General features: G+C 66.5%; 1 protein-coding gene across 1 annotated transcript in view; it reads left to right on the forward strand.

Moving 5' to 3' along the window:
- GLI1 (GLI family zinc finger 1) overlaps positions 1-17,590 on the forward strand; it is a 37,243-nt gene that overhangs the window by 13,616 nt on the left and 6,037 nt on the right. Inside the window, exons 3-10 of the mRNA XM_039513650.1 lie at positions 11,292-11,463; positions 12,206-12,304; positions 12,470-12,665; positions 13,217-13,373; positions 13,693-13,791; positions 14,114-14,254; positions 14,755-14,904; positions 15,141-15,305. Coding sequence (XP_039369584.1) covers positions 11,373-11,463; positions 12,206-12,304; positions 12,470-12,665; positions 13,217-13,373; positions 13,693-13,791; positions 14,114-14,254; positions 14,755-14,904; positions 15,141-15,305 — 1,098 coding nt within the window. The 5' untranslated portion in view covers positions 11,292-11,372. The remainder of the gene's footprint in view (positions 1-11,291; positions 11,464-12,205; positions 12,305-12,469; positions 12,666-13,216; positions 13,374-13,692; positions 13,792-14,113; positions 14,255-14,754; positions 14,905-15,140; positions 15,306-17,590) is intronic.

Consider the following 17,590-nt stretch of genomic DNA (forward strand, 5'->3'; position numbering starts at 1 on the left):
GCAGGGCAGGGCAGGGCAATGGAGCCAGGCCAGGCCGTGCAATGCGGTGGAGACCCAGCGTCCAAGGCCGAGCGAACCCCGGCGGGCAGGGCAGGGCAGGGCAATGGAGCCAGGCCAGGCTGTGCAATGCGGCGGAGACCCAGCGTCCAAGGCCGAGCGAGCCCCGGCGGGCAGGGCAGGGCAGGGCAATGGAGCCAGGCCAGGCCGTGCAATGCGGTGGAGACCCAGCGTCCGAGGCCGAGCGAACCCCGGCGGGCAGGGCAGGGCAGGGCAATGGAGCCAGGCCAGGCCGTGCAATGCGGCGGAGACCCAGCGTCCGAGGCCGAGCGAACCCCGGCGGGCAGGGCAGGGCAGGGCAGGGCAATGGAGCCAGGCCAGGCCGTGCAATGCGGCGGAGACCCAGCGTCCGAGGCCGAGCGAACCCCGGCGGGCAGGGCAGGGCAGGGCAGGGCAATGGAACCAGGCCAGGCCGTGTGTTCTGCTGTCGGGCGGCACCGCGCCGTGCAATGCGAACGCGGCGCAATCCCCGACCCGGTGACGCAACGCGCTGGGCGGGGCGGTGCCCGGGCCGAGGCAGGCCAAGCCATCCAGCCTCATTGGCAGCAACCGACTCGGACGCCGTCCGGTACCGGGCACTGACACACCCGCCGTGCACACTGCCCCCTGCTGGCGCTCAGTCATTCATGCCTGGTGGGAGCCGGCGCCGCTAACGGGGATTCATTCGGTAGAGGACTGAAGGCAGCAGCTGTGCCCTGACCAGGGCCCTGGTGCATCGGTGAAGCTCCGGGTGGGCACGTCCCCCCACTGCCCCGGAAGCGCCCGCGGGCACAGCCAGGCCTGGGTAGCTGCACCCCCACCCCCAGCAATGCCTGCAGCCCAGCTGGGATCTCGGCTTGTCTGCAGCCCCCCCTGCACCCCCCCTCAGGAATGCCCTCTGCCTATCACTCAGCGTCGCCATGGAAACTCCCCATCTGCTTTCGAAAAGTGCCGTTTGGGGGCGGGGCCCAGAGGAGGGGTGTAGGGAGAGGGGGAAGCAGAGGAGGGGTGCGGGGGGGGGCTGGAGAAGACGCTGGAAGGGGAGTTCACAGCCCTCCCTGCACCGGGGGAGGGGAAGAGCAGGCTTTGAACGCCCCCCCCCCCAGCAATCTCTGCAAGGCCCCTGGGCCAGCCCAGCGGGGGGGGGGGGCGGGGGGCCCTGGGCTGTGCAGAAGGTGCTCGGGTTGAGCTGGACGCTGGTGCACGTTAGAACAGGAGTCGCAACAATGGCTGTTCCCAGGCCGCGCTGGGTGACGCCGGCTGAGCCAGAGGCTAATTACTGGCTTAAAGTATTATATGGTGCGGCGCCCGTGTCTCACCAGTGCAACGCCTGTATCTCACCAGTGCAACGCCCGTATCTCACCAGTGCGGCGCCCGTATCTCACCAGTGCAACGCCCGTATCTCACCAGTGCGGCACCCGTATCTCACCAGTGTGGCGCCCACTTCTCACCAGTGCGGCGCCCACTTCTCACCAGTGCAACGCCCGTATCTCACCAGTGCGGCGCCCGTATCTCACCAGTGCAAAGCCCGTATCTCACCAGTGCGGCGCCCGTGTCTCACCAGTGCGGCGCCCGTGTCTCACCAGTGCAACGCCCGTATCTCACCAGTGCGGCGCCCACTTCTCACCAGTGCGGCGCCCGCGTCTCACCAGTGTGGCACGTGTATCTCACTAGTGCAACGCCCGTATCTCACCAGTGTGGCGCCCGTGTCTCACCAGTGCGGCGCCCGTATCTCACCAGTGCGGCGCCCGTATCTCACCAGTGCGGCGCCCGTATCTCACCAGTGCAACGCCCGTATCTCACCAGTGCGACGCCTGCATCTCACCAGTGCGGCGCCCACTTCTCACCAGTGCAATGCCCGTGTCTCACCAGTGCGGCGCCCACTTCTCACCAGTGCGATGCCCGTATCTCACCAGTGCGGCGCCCGTGTCTCACCAGTGCGGCGCCCACTTCTCACCAGTGCGATGCCCGTATCTCACCAGTGCAGCACCCGTATCTCACCAGTGCGGCGCCCATATCTCACCAGTGCGGCGCCCGCGCCATAACTCATCAGTGCGACGCCCATATCTCACCAGTGCGGCGCCCGTATCTCACCAGTGTGATGCCCATATCTCACCAGTGCGACGCCCACTTCTCACCAATGCGGCGCCCGTATCTCACCAGTGCAACAGGCACCCTGCTGCTGGTTTAACGTGGGCCGCTGGTACCAGCTGCTGGGTAATAATGTGCACACAGCCCCAGCATTAGTGAGAGACCCTACAGTAACAAACCAGGGTGCACACAGCCCCAGCATTAGTGAGAGACCCTACAGTAACAAACCAGGGTGCACACAGCCCCAGCGCTAGTGAGAGACCCTACAGTAACAAACCAGGGTGCACACAGCCCCAGCGCTAGTGAGAGACCCTACAGTAACAAACCAGGGTGCACACAGCCCCAGCGCTAGTGAGAGACCCTACAGTAACAAACCAGGGTGCACACAGCCCCAGCGCTAGTGAGAGACCCTACAATAATAGAACTGAAGTCGTTGCAGTGAGCGCCAGCGATTCGGGACGGTGCCTCCCCGGCCACTCAGCGTTCCTCGCCCTCCTGGTTGTGGTGGGAACCGTGGGGCGCGGCAGCAGCGGGAGAGGGAGGGTCCAGAGGAGACTGAGGGGCTGCCGAGACTGCAGCGACCCGGGGGGTGATGGCAGCTCATGCACATGTACCCGAGCTCGCTGTCACGCGGACGGACCTCACGCCTCAGGGCGGCAGCTGCCACGGCAGAGGGGTGCCCCGTCGCCCGCCCCTGCCACTCTGCTGAGGCCATCGGGGGTTGCGTTGGGGGACCTGAGTTCTAAGCCTGACTCTGCCACTTTGGGCACCCCACGTGCCTCAGTTTCCCCACCTGTGTCAGGAGGGTAGTCGTTCTGTTTTGGTGAGGCAGGGCCCGTCGTGCCCTCTGTGTCCATGCAGCACCTGGCACAGCACGGAAACCTCCTTTGTGATGGGGCCCCGGGGGCAGGGCTGGCACCTCCCTGCGTCTCTGTGCCCCACGCTCCCTGGGGTACCCAAGCATGGGCTGGGGAGGCTGGCAGTGCCCATTAGGGCTGCAGGGGGTCCGTGGGGCCGGGGCTCGGGTATTTCCCAGATGTTCCTGGTGCAGGATGGAGCCATGGTCCCAAGCGCTGAGATCCTGGGCAGGGCCGACGCAGCCGGGACGGGGAAGGGGCAGCAGGTTGTAGCAGGGCACTCGGAGGGAGGGAGCCAGGCTGCCCTCCTGGCTCGCATGCCGTGCCCATCCCCCTGGTATCTGGGCGCTCACCGGAAAGTGCTTGATGGGGGGAGGGCTCATCTGATCCCATCCAAGCCCCCTGATTGTGTGTGTGTGGGGGGGAAATCCCCCCCCACGTCCTTCCTGTCATCTGTTTATCCCACAACTCCCTTCCCCAGCGCCCGTCCCCCCTCCCCGCCCCTCGTGTGCCCTGATCCCCTGGCAGAGTGTGGTCGGCGCTGCCGGCCTGGGGACCAGAGACTGGACAGGGCCCTTCCCCTGCCCCCCAACCCCAGGGGAGCGCCCCCTGGCTGCAGCACGCGGGTGCCCATCCCCAGCCTGTCACGCCCCCAGCCACCATCCCAGGGGCTCCCAGCCTCGTGAGACCAGGAACTGGGCAGCAGCCAGGCCTCCAGGAAGGGCACCCAGCCCCTGAGCTCCACTGGCAGCCTGGCACGGCGGGTGGGTGGCACAATGGGCGGCTCCGAGGCCTGGCGACAGAGCAGGCAGCTAGGAAATGTGACCCTCGGCCTGGCCTCGGGGCTCCTCCCCCAGCTGCTTCCCCCTTCCCTCGTCACAGCCCCCCAGCCTGGCTGTGCCCCCTGGCACCCCCGCTTGGCCGTGCCCCGGTCCCACTGCCGGTGCCGAGCCCCCCGTTCCACCTGGCACAGCGGGGTGCCCGCGCCGCACCCCCCCTCAGGCCGTGGGGCCCCCTCCTCCCCAGCTCTGGGTCCCTGGCCCCCCAGCACAGCAGTGCCCTGGCGCTACGCGCGGATCCGAGGGGCTCTGCAGCTGGAGGCAGTGGGGGCGTGGGGGGGGATGACTCAGGCTGATGGGATGCACTCAGCACGCAAGCCTTGACCTGGAGCCAGCGAGGGGGCAGCTGGGGGGGAGTCATGGGGGGGGGCAGCCAGAGACATAACATCAGCATCTCCCCTCCAGCCCAGAACGCCCCCCCCTCCCAGGCACAGATGTGGCCATGGGGCTGGAGAGGGAAGGCTGGCCCAGTGGGGGGGGGGGCTAGACCCCAGTCCTCCTCCCTGCTCTACCCTGTGCCTTGGGAGAGGCTCCGTGCCTCAGTGTCCCCATCTGTACAATGGGGTGTTGTCAGGTGCTCATGCAATGACGGCCGCGTAGGCGCCTCCACAGACCTGCCCCGAGCAGTGATAAACGGGGGTGGGAGAGGGGGAGCATTCGATGGCGGGGCGGGGGGAGATGGTGCCCCATAGGAAGGGCTGGAAGCCTCGCTGGGGGGCACTGAACATTACAAGAGCCTTGGGCATCCGGTGGGCAGGGCCCCTCGCGCCACTTCAGGGCAACCTCTCTCCAGCCAGCCTCTGGCACAAATCCCGGTGCCCTGCCCGGGGCTCTGCCCTGCCCGGGGACGGGACGCGCCGCGGGCCAGGGTGTGGGGCAGCTTGTCCGGCCGGAGATAATCCCAGGGGCCCTTCTGACTCTGAACGCTGGGAATGGGGATTGCGACGGGGGGACTCCAGGTTGGGGGTCAGGACTCCTGGGTTCTGCTCCGGGAGAGGGGCAGGGTCGAGTGGGTTAAAGCGGGGGGTGCAGGGCTGGAGCTCACAGGACTCCTGGGTTCTGCTGTGGGAGAGGGGCAGAGTCGAGTGGGTTAAAGCGGGGGGTGTGGGGCTGGAGGTCAGGACTCCTGGGTTCTATCCCCAGCTCTCCTGCTGCCTCCCCGCTCATGTGGCCGTTTCAGGGGCTCAGTGCAATGCCAGGGGCTGCCCCCTATGTATGGTGCGGGGCCATGGTGGGGCGGCACGTAGCCATGGATCCCAGCGAGGGAAGGGGTGTCCTGGCTCTGTGGGAAAGCCACCCCGAGTGGCAGGAGCTGGGTGCACAGCGGGGGTTAGGGCTCGGGGGGGGGTTCATACCCCGGGGCCCTTAGCTGCCCAGCGGGATGGGACCCACGGCCACCAGCTGTGGGTCTTAGCCCCCCCACACACACACACGGGCCGGGCCGGGCCGGGCGGGGGCTGGATGGGGAAGCAGAGGGGGTGGAGCAGCGATCGACTCAATTACTAGACAAACTTTTGAGAGTGGGGGGGGCAGGGGGACTTCCCCAGGCTCCCAGCATCCCAGAGCCTCGTTCCCCCCCCCCCTCATTGGGCAGCTCCTCCAGCTGGTGGGGAGGGGAGTGCGCCCCTTTCTCTGCCCCAGCCACCCCCCGAATCTCTCCCTCAGGGAAATGCTGCTATTCCTCCCTCCTGCTTTACCGCCCCCCCTTCTCATTTCGTGCCCCCCCGGCCTTGTCATGTGCCCCATCTCTGTGCATATCACCCCCATGGTCCCTGCCCCCAGCCTCCTGCCTTTGCCCCCCCCCAAAACCTTTCATGCCCCCAGCAGCCCCCTCTTCTTCCACTCCCCATCTGGTTTCACACCCCTGCCCTCCCCCCACCCCATTCTTCCCCGGTGACACGCAGACAAAGCCCCCAGACGAGCTCTCAAAGGGGGAACTGAGGCGTGAGAATCCGCCCCCCCTCCCCATTGCAAACCAAACCCTTCTTCTTCCCAGCGGGCCGCGGGGCCCTGCCCCCCCCTTTGGGGGTGAGCCCCCCCCTCTCCAGGGAGAGGCTGGAAGGAGCTGAGGGCGCCGATGCTGAATGCCACACACAGACAGCCCCCCCCCCCGCCGCCCCCACACTCCAGCTTGTTCTCATTTCGCGGCCTGTCGCGGCCCAGCTCAGCCCTGGCTCCCGCTCCACTCCCAGGCAGGGCCCCGCACCCGGGTGGGCCAGCCACGGGGAAGGGGCTGCCCAGTGCCGGGCCACGGGGTGCTCGCCCCGCCGGGGAAGAGCGAGCCCCACTGTGCCTCAGTTTCCCCCCTTTGGAAATGGTCATGAATGGTCCCGATCTGTGCATGTGTGTGTGCATGTGTGCCTGAGCCTGTGTGCACACGCGTGTTTGTGTGTGAGTGTGCACATGTTTGTATGTTTACATGTGTGTGCACATGCGTGTGCTGGCACCTCGCCCTGCCTGTGTGTCTTCAGCCACTAATAGCTAGGAAGCAGAGAGAAGCAGCTGCTGAGTCAGACACTGAACTGGGATTCGGGAGACCTGGAATCGCATCCCAGCTCTGCCTCAGTTTCCCCTCCCACCCTTGCGTACATGAGCCTGGCAGCTCTGTGGGCCATACAGCCCTGCCAGTGGTGCCTGGGGGCTGTGGCCCGGGTGGGGTTGGGGGCCGTTCTTGGTGAGGCGTTTGATGTAGTTGGATTGTTTTTAATTACCAAAGCCACACGTCAGACGCGCTGCTTGCAACTTGGGTGGGAGCAGGGGGGTCGGGGCTGCCCTCACCCCATGGGGCGGGGGGCTGGTCCTGAGGCCTGGTGGGGATCGGCCGGGGGCTCCCCACGATCCCGAGTGGCTGGGGCTGAGGCTCAGGAGAGGGATGGAGCTTTTTGCCTCAAGGATGTGAGTTCGGATCTGGCCCCAGGGCGAGGGCTTGGCGAGCTCGGGGAGGTGGGGAATGGGATATGGGGGGGGTGCCCAGCGGACATGGTGGGAGCTGCTCTGCCTGGGGGCCAAGGTGGGGGGGTGCTGTCTCAGGAGCGCCAAGCGGGCACTCTGGGGCACTCTGCCTGCAGGGGGCACCCAGCGGGGGCGCGCTGCGTTGGGGGTGGCACCCAGCAGGCGCTCTGCTCTGGAGGGGGCACCCAGCGGGGGCGCTCTGCTCTGGAGGGGGCACCCAGCAGGGGCGCTCTGCGTTGGGGGTGGCGCCCAGCGGGGGCGCTCTGCGTTGGGGGTGGCACCCAGCGGGCACTCAGGCTGTCTGGAGGCCCCACAAATGGCCTCTTTTGCTCATTTTATTTTGCAACGACCCAGACCGGGGTCCCCAACGCGGTGCCCGCGGGCACCATGGCGCCCGCTGGGGCGTCTTAAGTGCACCCGCGTCCTGGCCGGCGGACGAGCAGCTGCCGAAATGCTGCCGATTTTCAGCAGTATTTCGGCGGCGACGCCTCTGGATTCTGCCGCTTGCCGGCGGAATTTCGGTGGGTGCTCGTCCGCCGCAATGGTCGTCCGTGGGTCGTCTGGTGCCCGCCAGACAAAACAGGTTGGGGACCCCTGACCCAGACGGTCCCATCCCCCCCCACAATGTCTGATGCTGACTAATGGGGTGTGGGGAAGAGATCGGGGGGGTGAAAAAATCCTACCCCCCCCCCCCAATCAAACAGACTCGGTTCTTGTGCAGCAGAGAAGTTGCTCTGTCCCGTCACCAGCTGGCTGCCAGCTGCAAAGTCCCCTTCCCATCCCCCCGCCTGCTTCCCCAGCCCCCCCACCCCGCACACACCCACATCTGTCTGCCCCGGCCAGGAGGGCGGCCCCAGACGTTTTTTGGACGCACTTGAAACGCTCGGCCTGGGACCCTGCGAATGCCCCGGCCAGGGGAGGATAAACAGACGATTTGCCCCACACACGTACGAGGGGAGAAGGCGTCTGGGGGAGGGGGGGCGCACAGTGGGCCTGGGGCTGGGGAGGGGGGAATTTACCCAGCTTGGCTCATGGCCCAGACCAGCGGGTCAGAGCAGCTGCTGGCGCTGAGCCAGGCAGGGTCAGGCCCTGGGCCCCCCTCCCCAACCTGTGCTTGGCCGGCTCATCTGCCCCACGCTCGTGCAACGGGGGTCGCGGAAACCATGTAGGATCCACCCGCCAGCCTGTTGGGGGCAGCAGGGCCCTGCTGGGCAGACGTGCTCGCCCTGCGGTCACAGCCGGGTGCCAGAGGGTCCGTCGTGGGGGGGGCACCTCTGCCCTCGTGCTTGGGGATTCCATTGTAGGCCGAGCCATGTGTCCTAGCCCCTGCACAGCTCGCACCGGATGGGAGATTCCCCTCTAGGGTGTGAGGTCCAATCTGGCGCATGACGAGGATTCGGGGGGAACATGGAGGCCAGGCTGGGGAGGTCTCGCTGTGCTCGGGTGGAGGAGAGACACACACACACACACACCCCGCCCTGGAGCAGCTGCCCAGGACATGTCCCGTGGGCACTCGCCCGTCAGCAGAAATGGCTGGTAACTGACCCGTGCTGCAGCCTTGGCACTCGGGGAGGGGAGGGCACTGGGGCCGGAGCACACGCCTCGCTGTGCCACCGCCTGGCCCGGCCCCAAAGCAAACCCCGCTCTGCGCGATGTCAAAACAACCCCCCCGCAGCCCGAGCAGGCCTGGGAGCGGGCTGGCCAGGAGCTCGGCCATTATCGGCTTCCAAGTCATAACAAACGCCCAGAACACCCACCTCGCCGGCCGGCCCCGGGCTGGCTGGGAAAGCAGGAACGCGGGGCCGGGCGCGGGACCCGGAGCCTGCAGCCCCCGGGGCGGCCTGGCTCGCTGCACTGCGCCACCGCAGGCATCTCCCTCGCCCGGCTGGGGCCTGCGGCCCTGCGCTGGGGGGCGTCCCGGGCCTGCTCCCCTGGTTTTATCTCACCCCTGGCTCTTCCCTTGCGCCCCGGCTCTCCCCGGCGAGGGGGGCAGGTTCTTACAGACGTCCTGTAAAGCCCGCGGGGCCGAGGAGCCAGGTTTGAGGGGGAGCAGCCCAGCTGGATTCCTGCCAGTGGCTCGGCACTTTCAGACCAGGCCTCGCATGCCCGGAAGTCAGCGCCCGGGTGGTTGTGGGGGAACCGGCCACAGTGTGGCTTTGCCTCCCTGGGCATCGTGGGCCTGGCACCACGGCCAGGTGCCAGTGGGATCCCATCTGGACCGTGCCAGGCCTAGCACCGTGGGGAGCTCATCTGGCTACACCAGGCCTGGCTCCATGGCCACACGCCACGGGGAGACGATCTGGGCCCGGCACCACGGCCACGCACCACGGGGAGCCGATCCAGACTGTGCCGGGACCAGCACCACAGCCACACACCACGGGGAGCCGATCGGGACCTTGACACACCATGGCCACGTGCCACGAGGAGCTGATCCGCACTGTGCCAAGCCCGGCACTACGGCCATGCGCCACAGGGAGCTGATCCACACTGTGCCGGGCCTGGCACCACGCACCATGGGGAGACGATCCAGACCTTGCCAGGCCTGGCACCACGGCCACGCACCACAGGGAGCCGATCTGGACGTTGCTGGGCCCGGCATCATGGCCACGCACCACGGGGAGCTGATCCGCACTGTGCCGGGCCTGGCACCACGGCCACCCGCCACAGGGAGCCGATCTGGACGTTGCTGGGCCCGGCATCATGGCCACGCACCACGGGGAGCTGATCCTCACTGTGCCGGGCCTGGCACCACGGCCACCCGCCACAGGGAGCCGATCTGGACGTTGCTGGGCCCGGCACCACGGCCACGCGCCACAGGGAGCCGATCTGGACGTTGCTGGGCCCGGCATCATGGCCATGCACCACGGGGAGCTGATCCTCACTGTGCCGGGCCCAGCACCACGGCCACATGCCACAGGGAGCCGATCCGCTCTGTGCCGAGCTCTGGAGCTCAGCACCAGTGCATGGGCCGAAGGAGGGTTAGCAGAGGGCGTGCAGAGGTGGGAGATGGGGAGGGGGTGCAGCAGACTGTGGGTACGGCCGCCGAGCTGGCCTCCCCATTGGCCCTCCCCCATCTCTGCAACCCCCCCCCCCTTTCCATGCACCCGAGCAGAGCAGGGGGCACGTGAATCAGACTCCGAAACCTTCAGCACAAGGCTGAGCCGCCCCGTGGGTGGGCGGGTGCCTTTGTCAGTGCGTGTCGGGTCGTCTGGTCTCTGGTCGCAGCGTTCAACGGGCAGGGCGCGCAGTCGTGCATTGCACCGTGTGTGTTTGTGTTTCCCTGCCTGCTCGTCCTGCGTGTGTGTTGTGAGTATACTCTGCATGTTACTGGGTTGTGGGGTTGATGCGTGTGTGGGTGCGTATCCGTGTGGGTGGATCTGTCTCTCGGCTTGGCCTGTGCTGATTGCAGGAGGGCAGCGGGCAGCAGGGGAGCTCAGTCCGGCCGAGGGGCCGGGTGTGGGGCTGCGTGGGACTCTGGCATCGCTGGAAGGGGCGCGGGGGCTGCCATGAGACAGAGGGATGGGCCCTGTAAGAGACTGGTGGGGCCGGGGGGAGGGGGGACATTTTCCACACCTCCTCCTGCCAGAGCCCCCAGGCTGGGGGCGCAGCATGGAGGGGCCGCGTCACTTCCATCCATGGGTGGCTCGGGGTCAGGCTGGTGCTGGGGGGTCGACTGTGGTGGCCTGTGGGGCCACAGCTGGGATGGGGCACCTGGCTGAGCCGTGGGGGGACTGAGACAGGGAGGGGGGATGTGTCCCCCCAAAACCCTTCCCCATCCCCCCCACGGTGCCTGCCTCAGCCGGTGTGACCAGCCCCCCTGGCCCCGCCGACCAGGCCCTGTCAGTCTGCGGGGAAGGGGGGGCTCAGGGCTTGGCCTGGTGCCAGGGCTGGTGGCGAGACACCGGCCCCGTGCAGGATTGGCGGGCAGGCCTGGCACAGACCCACAAGGGGGTCCTGCCTTCGGGGGAGCCCCCGGCCCTGGAGCATCTGAGAACAGCCAGGGGCAGATGGAGGGAGGAGAGAGACGGGGGGTTAACCCCGGGGCGGGGGGGGAAGTCACCTTGTTGGAGATGGGGCGGGGAGGAGAGGACGGTCCCCCCCACCAGACCCACTGTCCTGGTCCTGCTGGGGTGCTGCCCCCCCCCCCCCGTTGGCACCTGGTCCCAGGGCTGGGCTGGTCCCCCCAAGATCCCGCGATGGAGGCTCAGCCCTTGCCTGGGAGGAGGGGGCTACCGGGTTGGGGTGCAGACGAGGGGTGAGGGGGCCCAGGCCGTGGGGGGGAGGGCTGGGCACCCTCTGCTGGGGCCAGAGGCCGTGGGGATGGGCAGCCCAGGGCTCTGCAGCCATGGCTCCCTCTGCTGGAGACAGGGGGTGTTGCGGGAACAGCGTGTGGCTGCCAGTGGGGAGCGGGTGCCAGGGGCTGACCTGGGGGGCTGGGCAGGACTGGGCCACACGGGGCAGGCCAGGGGCCATGGCTACCCGGCAGGGTACCAACGCCCGCCCTCCTCTCCCCCAGGCCTGCCCCCCCGGGGGGTCGGCGGCTCCCCCCCCGCCCGGAGCGGATGTGCCCCTGAGTGCCCCCGGGGCCTGACGGAGCATGTTCAACCCCAGGAACCCGCCCCGGAGCGGCTACATGGAGCATTGCTACCTGCGCCCCCGGCACGCGCCCGGCCCCGGCCTGGCAGATGGTGAGTCCCGGCCGCGCGGCCCCTGCGCCCCGGAGCATCCGCACAGGGCTGCGGGACCAGCCGCGCCCCGCCTCTGTGCCCCTTTACCGGTGCCACCTCCGCCCCCGCCCCTCTGCGCCCTTTACCGGTCCCACCCGCCATCCCCGCCCCTCTGCGCCCTTTACCGGTGCCACCCGCCACACCCCGCCCTCTGCGCCCTTTACGGTCCCACCCTCCGTCCCCGCCCTCTGCGCCCCTTTACCGGTGCCAGCCTCTGTCCCCGCCCCTCTGTGCCCCTTTACCGGTGCCAACCTCCATCCCCAACCCCTCTGTGCCCCTTTACCGGTCCCACCTCCGTCCCCCGCCTCTGCGCCTTTACCGGTGCCACCTCCATCCCCGCCCCTCTGCGCCCTTTACTGGTCCCACCCGCCGCCCCCGCCCCTCTGCGCCCTTTACCGGTCCCACCCGCCGGCCCCCGCCCCCTCTGCGCCCCTTTACCGGTGCCACCCGCCGTCCCCCGCCCCTCTGTGCCCCTTTACCGGTCCCACCCTCCATCCCCGCCCCTCTGCGCCCCTTAACTGGTCCCACCCTCCATCCCCGCCCTCTGCGCCCCTTTACTGGTCCTCCCTCCGTCCCCCGCCCCTCTGTGCCCCTTTACCGGTCCCACCCTCCGTCCGTCCATCCCCTGCCCCGCCCCCAGCACCAAGCCCTGGGAGGTGGGGGCGGGGGCTGCCCAGGACTAACGACCCCCCCTTCTTTTCAGGGCTGAACGACTTCCCCATGTGCCACCAGGCCAACCTGATGGGCAGTCACCATGGGTACGGGCTGGCGCCGGGCAACGAGCATGCTGGGAATGCCACCGGTAGGTCGGTGCCTTGGGGGATCCGGCTGGCCTTGGGGGGCGGGCGAAGGGGAGGGGTTCCCAGCAGACGCCCCAGCCCGCTCTGTGGGGGACGGGCGCCGGCGCCAGAGGGGGCATCGGGGCCCAGCGCACTCAGCCCCGGTTCCCCGTCTCTGCCCGGCCCAGGGTCCCGGTTCTCCACGCCCCGGAGCACGGCCAAGCTGACCAAGAAGCGGGCGCTGTCCATCTCGCCGCTGTCCGACGCCAGCATCGACCTGCAGACCGTCATCCGCACCTCGCCCAACTCCCTGGTGGCCTTCATCAACTCACGCTGCGCCTCGGCCAGCGGCTCCTACGGGCACCTCTCCATTGGCACCATCAGGTGGGCACAGGCGGGCGGGCAGGCAGGCCCCAGAGCTGGCCTGGCCTGAGCCGAGGTGGAAAAGGTGCTTTGTCAGCCTGTCCAGTCCAACGCCCAGAGGCTGGAGCAGCCTGGTTCTCTCCCCAGCTCTGGGAGGACAGTGGGGGCCTAGTGGTTAGAGCAGGGGGGCTGGGAGCCAGGACGCCTGGGTTCCATTCCTGGCTCTGGGAGGGGAGTGGGGTCTAGTGGTTAGAGTGGGGAGGCTGGGAGCCAGGACGCCTGGGTTCCATCCCTGGCTCTGTCATTGACCCATTGTGTGACCTTTGCCAAGTCCCTTTGCTGCTCTGTGCCTCAGTTTCCCTATGTGTCAGTGAGGGAGTGCGAGGGGGGGCAGGTTAGTGACTGACTCTCTGCCAAGTGCGGGGAGGGGGCCTGGGGCAGGCTGAGCCCCTCTGCCTTGCTGTACACATGGCAGGAGGCCCGAGGCCGGGTGCGAGGGGCCCCTCCCCACAGGCTGGGATGGGGGGGGACACCTCCGGGGGGGTCCCACTCACTCTCCTTCTGACTTTCAGCCCGTCCCTGGGCTTCCAAAGCCCCATGGCTCACCCGAAGGGGCAAGGGGCAGCGTTCGGCCTCCCCATGCCCCACTGTGGCTCCCATGAACACCTCCCCGGCCGGCCGGGGTTCCTGCACCATCCCCCGCCCCACGGGGCACCGAAGCACTGCCAGGTAAGGGGCCCCCGCCCCGGGGGAGCACCAGGCGCACGGCACACAATGGCCACAGGGGGGCAGCACTGAGAACCGTCCCCACTGGAGTCTGGGGTGTTTAACCAGCCAGGCGCCCCCGCCCTGCCCGCCAGCCCCAGCGACGGGGGTGGGGGAAGCTGCCAGGCTGGAGCCCTGACACCCCCTCCTGGCAGGAGCAGCAGCGCCAAGCCCTGGGGGGGGGGAGCTGGAGCTCTGCCCGGTGGAGGGGCAGGGCTGCCGTGCCCCCCACGGACCCCCCACTGCCTGAGCTCATCCCGTTTCTCTCCCCCTCCCAATGCAGATGAAATCAGAGCCGAGCCTGGGCGATGCCCTGGGCACCAAGGGCCTGGAGGAGAGATCGGAGGGCGACGTCTCCAGCCCAGCCTCCACGGGGACGCAGGTAACGGGCAGGGTCCGACTCCCCCTCGCCCCCCAGCCAGGCCCGGAGTCCAGCCCCCCAGCGTCGGCCGCGGCAGCCACCCCCGGGCTCCCTGCTCACGTCGCCCGCGGGCACCTGGGGCCGCCGGCAGGAGGCTGCCCCGAGCTCCCCCTCCCCCGCTGGGCCCAGACACCCCAACCCAGCCACGTCGCCCGTCACCCACAGGGGGCGCTGCCGGTATGAGCACGGGGGGGGTCTGCCCGCCGGTGACCCCCTCCCCGGGCCCAGCCTCACTCGGCTGGCGGGGGCGGGGGCTGACCCGGCGGTGCCCCCCCTGCCCTAGGACCCTCTGCTGGGGATGCTGGAGCCCCGGGAGGAGCTGGAGAAGGAGGACGGGAAGCAGGAGGCAGAGGCCGTGTACGAGACCAACTGCCACTGGGAGGGGTGCAGCAAAGAGTTCGACACCCAGGAGCAGCTGGTGCACGTGAGTCGGGGACGCCGGCTCGGACCCCCCCCCCCCGAGCCCGTCGCGGGATCAACCCCGACCCGCAGCCCCTGCTGGCCCAGCCCTGGGCTCCCCCCAGTCCCCAGCGCTGCCGGTGCCCCTCACTCCCGACCCGCAGCCCCTGCTGGCCCAGCCCTGGGCTCCCCACAGTCCCCAGCGCTGCCGGTGCCCCTCACTCCCGACCCGCAGCCCCTGCTGGCCCAGCGGTGCCCTCACTCCCGACCCGCAGCCCCTGCTGGCCCAGCCCTGGGCTCCCCACAGTCCCCAGTGCTGCCGGTGCCCCTCACTCCCAACCCGCAGCCCCCTGCCAGCGCAGCCCTGGGCTTCCGCAGCTCTGCCAGTGCCCCTCACTCCCGACCCGCAGCCCCCTGCCTATCACCACTGTGCCCCTGAACCAGCCCCGGAAGCTGTCTCTGCAGAGGCCTGGGGGCCGCTGGCTGGGTGCCCCCCCTGACCCACACCCTGCTCCGCCCCCACAGCACATTAACAACGAGCACATCCACGGGGAGAAGAAGGAGTTTGTGTGCCACTGGCTGGAGTGCTCACGGGAGCAGCGGCCCTTCAAGGCGCAGTACATGCTGGTGGTGCACATGCGGCGGCACACGGGCGAGAAGCCTCACAAGTGCACGGTGAGTGTGAGCCGGGCGCAGGCCAGACACGCCAGCCGGGCGGGGGTGGGACTCTCCTCCCCTCTGGGTGCAGATCCTGGGGGGGATCCGCGACTGTGCTCTGGGTGCAGGGGGGTGAAGGTTCTTTGCTCGGGGGTGTCAGAGTGGGGGTGGGGTCGGCGTGAATGTCCTGGGGGGGCTGTGGATGCCCCGCAGGGCAGCAGGGGGTGGCGTCTCTCTCACAGCTCTCTGCGCAGTTCGAGGGCTGTCACAAGGCCTACTCACGCCTGGAGAACCTCAAGACCCACCTGCGGTCGCACACGGGCGAGAAGCCGTATGTCTGTGAGCACGAGGGCTGCAACAAGGCCTTCTCCAACGCCTCGGACCGCGCCAAGCACCAGAACCGCACCCACTCCAACGAGGTATGCCCCCCCGACATGGTACGGCCCGCTCCCCCCACTCCAACGAGATAAGCCCCCCCAACATGGTACGGCCCGCTCCCCCCACTCCAACGAGCTACGCCCCCCACCCGACATGGTACGGCTCACTCCCCCCACTCCAACGAGATACGCCCCCCCAACATGGTATGGCCCGCTCCCCACACTCCAATGAGGTACGCCCGACATGGTATGGCCCACTCCCACTCCAATGAGGTACGCCCCACCCGACATGGTACGGCCTGCTCCCCATTCCAACGAGGTACGTCCCCGACATGGTACGCCCACTCCCACTCCAATGAGGTAAGCCCCCACCCGACATGGTACAGCCTGTTCCCCACTCCAACGAGGTATGCCCCTGACATGGTACGGCCCACTCCCCCCACTCCAATGAGGTAGCCCCCCCCACTTGACATGGTACAGCCTGGTCTCCCCACTCCAGTGAAAAAAAAACAGGAGCCCTTGTGGCACCTTAGAGACTCACACATTTATTTGAGCATAAGCTTTCGTGGGCTACAAAGGTGCACCCCTCACCCGACATGGTATAGCCTGCTCTGTGAGGCACACCCCTGCACCCAACATGGTACAGCCCGCTCTCCCCACTCTGGCGAGGTACACCCCCCCCACCCAAGATGGTACAGCCTGCTCTCCCCATTCCAGCAACATACCCCTGCACCCCACATGGAATGGCCCATTCCCCCCACCCCAACGAGGTACACTCCCCCTCGCCCCCAATCCATCATGGTACAGCCTGTTTCCCCCATGCCAACAAGAGGCACCCCCATGTCAGCCCCTTGCCAAGGAGGTACGACACCCCCCCCCCCCGGTTACCAGATGTGCCCCTTGCTTGGGGGTACGCTCATAGATTAGGGTTACTCGGGGGGCGGGTTCTGTAAACACACACACACACACACACACACACACACACACACACACACACACTGTACTGTAGTAACCCACTTGATGAGCAAACCCCACAGTATTTCGGGCGCTGCAGGGATCTTTAGCTTAGGTAACAGGAGCGTTGCTGCAGAGTGAATAGGGAAGCTAAAAACACAAAAGGGTGAAGTTCAGTGAATGAGACGCAACCAGCTTAACCGTAAAAGTTATTTAGTGAAACTAGTGATACCCACACAAAGGAGCAATAGGACAGTTACATTGTTAATGGTTCATACCTGCAGTGCAAAAGAAAACGGGGGGAGGGGGAATCTCACCCACTCCAGGAGGCTTGACCTGGTCGGGGTTCCCAGATGCGGGTGGGAGCTCAGGGTCCTGAGTGCGGGAGCCAGGCAGAGCCCCCAGCCCGATGGAGCCCAGTGGAACTGATGCAGCGTTTGGGTCCAGGCATCAGAACACTGACTTGGGCAGAGGTAGGGGGTTTTGTAGAGAAAATAGAATGGCTGAAGGGAGAACAGGAGATTTGTTTACCGGTAAACTGATGACTCAGGTTTCAGAGTAGCAGCCCTGTTAGTATCTGCAAAAAGAACAGGAGCCCCTGTGGCACCTTAAAGACTAACAAATTTATTTAAGCATGAGCTTTTCTTCCGATGCATAGAATGGAACACACAGACAGGGGATATTTATACATACAGAGAACGTGAAAAGGTGGAAGTATGCATACCAACAGGCAGAGTCTAATCAATTGAGATGAGCTATCGTTAGCAGGAGGAAAAAAACTTTTTGAAGTGATAATTAAGATGGCCCATAGAAGGTGTGAGGAGAACTTAACCTAGGGAAATAGATTCAATTGGTGTAATGACCCAACCATTCCCAGTCTTTGTTTAAGCCACAGTTAATAGTATCTAGTTTGCATATTAATTCAAGTTCAGCAGTTTCTCTTTGGAGTCTGTTTTTGAAGTTTTTTTGTTGCAAAATTGCCACCTTCCAGTCTGTCACTGAGTGGTTAGAAAGGTTGAAGTGTCTCCCACTGGTTTTTGAATGTTATGATTCCTGATGTCAGATTTGTGTCCAGATTTGCATAGAGACTGTCCGGTTTGGCCAATGTACATGGCAGAGGGGCATTGCTGGCACATGATGGCATATATCACGTTGGTAGATGTGCAGGTGTACGAGCCCCTGATGGCGTGTCTGATATGATTAGGTCCTATGATGGTGTCACTTGAATGGATATGTGGACAGAGCTGGCATCGGGCTTTGTTGCAAGGATCGGTTCCTGGGTTAGTGTTTATGTTGTATGGTGTGCGGTCCACCTTCTATGGGCCATCTTAATTATCACTTCAAAAAGTTTTTTCCTCCTGCTAACGATAGCT

Source organism: Mauremys reevesii, linkage group 25 (assembly GCF_016161935.1).
Source record: "Mauremys reevesii isolate NIE-2019 linkage group 25, ASM1616193v1, whole genome shotgun sequence".
In the NCBI taxonomy this organism is placed as follows: domain Eukaryota; kingdom Metazoa; phylum Chordata; order Testudines; family Geoemydidae; genus Mauremys; species Mauremys reevesii.